General features: G+C 38.2%; 1 protein-coding gene across 1 annotated transcript in view; it reads left to right on the plus strand.

The window, feature by feature from the left end:
- Positions 1–4,729, plus strand: part of ACTR3 (ARP3 actin related protein 3 homolog) — a 33,065-nt gene that overhangs the window by 12,503 nt on the left and 15,833 nt on the right. Inside the window, exons 5-6 of the mRNA XM_019522521.1 lie at positions 1,504–1,611; positions 4,179–4,322. Coding sequence (XP_019378066.1) covers positions 1,504–1,611; positions 4,179–4,322 — 252 coding nt within the window. The remainder of the gene's footprint in view (positions 1–1,503; positions 1,612–4,178; positions 4,323–4,729) is intronic.

Genomic DNA, 4,729 nt, shown 5'->3' on the forward strand with positions numbered 1-4,729 from the left:
CCCCCCTGAAAACCAATGCCCCCATACTACCATAAGTGGCAGTAATCAATACGAAATTGTTGTTTTCACTGATAGAGGTCATTGCTGCTTTTATGTGCTGTACCTGTTGGGTGGGATGAAAACAGCATAGACCAGTGCCATCGGTATTTTTGCAATGTGCTGGTCCTATTACTTTTGAGTTTGTTTACATTTTCAGAGTCATCTTAAGCACACAAAACTTAGCAGAAATATTTGTAATTCATTCTAGTGGCCTTCAGGAATAGTTCAGCCAAAGCTATTTTTCAAGCATGCAAAAAAGAAAAGACTTTCAACATTCATAAAGTTACCTATTAAGGCACTTCTCATGGAAAATTTAGCTAATTTGAGTATTTAAGTAGTTTTTTGCCCTTTGAGATTTTGTTGCTAGGAGCAGTGTACTTCATAGCTGTAGTCAGTGCCCCTCTTCAGTCTCCAGAATAGTCTTAATTTAGAAATCAGTTTCTGTTTGGATTTGGTGAACATATTTTTAGGACTGGCCAAATTCTTCTACCCTTGTGCAAAATAGAATATCCAAATAACAAATGTTTAAGTATTAATTTGCCACTAGGGGACATAGCTCATATATTAATATGGGTAACATTCTCAGATTTTTCCACAATTTTACAGTTCTAGACACATCACTTTCATCCATTCATACTTCCTGGAAGGTGAGACTTATTTCTTAGATCTATGTAATGTAGCTTGATTATTCAAACCTGCATTCACCAGGCAGTAATGAATAATTAGTTCTTTCAGTGGCTCTTTGCATTTAGTTGTTTTACTCTAGGCGCATACTGTTTTGAAATTCGAACGTTCCTAAAGGAACAAAAAAAAGCATGATGCATTTTTTTGTCTCTGTTAGGTTTTATTTTTTTCTAGAATGTGAAACAAGCTTTAATCCTGACACTTAGCAAAGTCTTTGGTCCTTCAGGTTGGCTAACAGTTTGAAAAGCACTTCCTCCAATATGTGTAAAATCAGAAATGGCATCTGGCTCTTAATTTAAAAAGTTGCTCATCTGTAGAAAGAAACCAATTAAGTGCTAGTAAATTTGAATGTTTGTAGGTAGTGCCTTTGCTCAAACTGCAGTGAATCCTTGGTTCTTTTGTCACTACACGGTAATTTGTGCTATATATTGTTAAAAACAAGGGTAATGAAATGTATGCATGACACACAGCATACTGTTCTCTTAATTAATTTAACTTTTTCTGACAGTAGAATAATTTTATTTTCATTTCACTCTTTATTAGTTTATATTATTGTTAAAATCAGAATTACTCATCTGTGTAAAACTTTGTTTTAGTCACTTGAGATGTAGCTTCTGGTGCCTCTGAGTATGTCTGTCATCCACCCCTAACCCTATTCCTGATCTTGAGAGAAGGGGGATGAAGGTCAATTCTAAGATTGAGGACATTCCTCTGCAGCTGATGTTCTGCTGAGTGTGTTTAGTCTTACGTTAACTTAGGTTTTGCTTTCTTTTTTGCAAGGCTGTTCTTGCCTTAGCTGCATCTTGGACGTCAAGACAAGTAGGAGAACGGACGCTGACTGGCACGGTTATAGACAGTGGAGATGGTGTCACTCATGTTATTCCTGTAGTAAGTGCATTTCAAGTATATGAAAATAACATAATGTAATGCTATACCAGTGCACTATAACCTCACTGAAGGTGGCTGTAGGGGGCATCCATGTGAATAAATCCATATGATTAAAACCCATGATTAGAAATCATCAGGTTTTTCTCAAGTGACATGGGGAGATCACTTAAGGCTCTCTTCTGTTAGGTGCTGAGAACTGCTCAGCGCTTTATTTCTGCAACAAAGCTTAATGCCAGTTGAATGAATTTTAGTTTATAGTCTAGTGGATTCAGTCTCATCATTTATAACATAGAATATGATGTTCTTCATCTGTTCTAAAAGGTTGGGCTTTTATCCAGATTATAATCCAAACTAAAATAATAATTTGTGTCACTTTAATAGTGTACTCTCTTACAGCGAATAGGTACAGGTAGGAAAATTGATACTTGACTCGAAATTAGTAAGAAGATTGGTTAGTAGAGTGGCTTTTACCATATATTACTGTATGATATATGATTATATATCGTGATAGTTTTAAAACTGCTAAATTTAAGTACTTAAGCTTTACTGTTTTTATTGAATGGCCAAGTGCTATGCCCTTGCTGCAGAAACACAAAGACATTTATCAGATTTCATGCTGAAGATTTTATAACTGAAACACATTATGTGTTCTTGTCCTAAATGAGTCTGTGTCATTTTTCACTTCTGTTTCCTTGGGGGACAAATATGTATCTTGTATTTGAAGAATCACTTAGAGACCTTTTTTAATAGTCTTACAAACTGAGGAACTATGTAAAGATGAATTACTTTGGAGTTAATGAATCAGCTGCAATTGATATTATTATATTTAAATGTATGGTTATGATCAAAACTATTTTATTTTTGCACTTTCTTACCTTGGTAAAATGTATTAAGCAAAAAATTATTAGGCTATGAAACGGGATGATTTTTTCTGCTAAGGTTTATTGAGGCATTGAGACTTCAACCTGTGTAACGGTAAATTAGGTTGTTTTTCTTACGTTTAGTGGGCGTTAAAAGGCTATTAAGAAAAGGATGACTTTTATTCCAACTAAAATACGTGAATCAGTCATATTGGCAAAGGACAGATATTACACAAACTGGTGTGATTGGAAACCAGTTCAAATCTAACACAACATAAGTTAAGTGCACATAAACCACTTTCAAAATGGCTGAAACCAGTTTAAGATAAACCTGGATGAATGTAGTATCAGACTTGAACTGATTTAGGCTAAATCAGTTTATTGTACTTTCTTTTTCCCAGATCCCCTTCAGGTTCAAGTTTAACTCAGTCTCCCAGCATCACAGAATGCTTTATACCTCCCCTGCTCTAGCGCTGCCCCACCCTGCCCGGGTCACTGGGTCACTGCAGGCATGTGGCTGCATTTCCAGAATCAAAAGTTGAATGACTGTTCACTTGCAGTTCAGTTCAGTCTATGCAGCTTAGGCTAACCTGAGCTAAGGGCTTTTTGACTGCCTTGTACTTAGCCATTATCAGTTGAATTAAACTCCTTTATAAATGCATCTTCTATTTATTTCCAACATTTACAGCATGTTGAAACACAGTAATACCATTGTGCTAATGCAGTTTTGGTATTATGGTTATTTTAAGTAGAAATAAGAATCCCCACAGTTAGGTTGACGTGCTTAATTTTATATTGTGTGTGCACAATTTGCTAAGTTAGACAGTCACATGTTTTCTATGTTTGTCCAGATACAGTGAAATTTCACTGTATTTATTTTACCTTCCTTTTTTATTCTTGTGGCTTAATGCACCTTTAAAGACTTGAGTCAGTTTTGGCTCAATCATTTTAACTTAAAATATTTGAATTCGTTATTAAAGTTAGAGGTCTTGTAGAATCCAAAACAGCTTATGGCATTTTAAAAGATATTTAAAGCAAGAAATACTGTACAAAGCATAAGGGTGCATGTTCATAGAATCAGTGAGTCGGAAGGGACCTAGACAGATCATCTAGTCCGACGCGCTGCCATGGGCAGGAAGGAGCACTGGGGGTGGCAGGGGTCATAAGACCCCAGCCAGGTGTCCATCCAGTCTCCTCTTGAAGATGAGAGAACCACCTCTCTGGGAAGCCTGTTCCAGGCTCTGGCCACCCTTACAGTGAAGTAGTTCTTCCTAATATCCAACCTAAATCTATCCTCCCTCAGCTTGTGGCCATTGTTCCTGGTGACTCCAAAGGGGGCCCTGGTGAACAGACTTTCCCCAAGTCCCTGCTGCTGGCCCCTGATAAGGTTGTAGGCAGCCACAAGATCCCCCCCTCAGTCTCCTCTTGCGGAGGATTCAGGTCCCTCAGCCTCTCCTCATAGGGCTGGCCACGGAAGCCCCCAGCCATATGAGTGGCCTCCTCTGGACCCTCTCCAGGTTCTCCATGTCCTTCTTGAAGTGCAGCGCCCAGAACTGGACACAGGACTCCAGCTGCGGCCTGACCAGCGCTGCATAGAGGGGGAGCAAGACCTCTCTGGACCTGTTAGTGATGCCCCTGTTGATGCATGACAGGGTGCGGTTGGCTCTGCATTCTCTCAATGTCTGTTCTTTCCAATTTTACTTTAAGGCTGAAGGCTATGTTATTGGCAGCTGTATCAAACATATTCCAATAGCAGGACGAGATATAACATACTTCATTCAACAACTGCTGAGAGAGAGAGAAGTAGGAATTCCTCCTGAACAATCTTTGGAAACGGCTAAAGCAGTGAAGGTAAGATGAAAATTCATGGCTGTCAGTCATGTCACAAGAGACTGAATGCTTTTAAAAGCATAATTTAAAAATGTTCTGATCGAAGTGGGAAAGTTGATAAGGAATTAACATTTTAAATTCTTGTAAAATACTATGAAATTTTTTCTCCCCCTTCCTCCGCTCCTGTGTGAATACTCCTACTCAGTATTAAAATGTCCTAGTTTCAATTAAATTTGTAGAGGTGCTTAACATCTTGCAGGATCAGTCCTCCAATTACAGTGGCAACAAAAAAACTATAACAACTCCTGTTGAGTTTGGTAGTTGGTAGTAACTAAATCAAATGTGTTTTAAGGATTTGGCTCTCAGACAGGTTGGTAGGGAAACCATACCCATAAGTATGGGTATGACTCACAATGGCAAGGAGAACT

Source organism: Gavialis gangeticus, unplaced genomic scaffold (assembly GCF_001723915.1).
Source record: "Gavialis gangeticus isolate Ggan-Ray unplaced genomic scaffold, GavGan_comp1, whole genome shotgun sequence".
In the NCBI taxonomy this organism is placed as follows: Eukaryota; Metazoa; Chordata; order Crocodylia; family Gavialidae; genus Gavialis; species Gavialis gangeticus.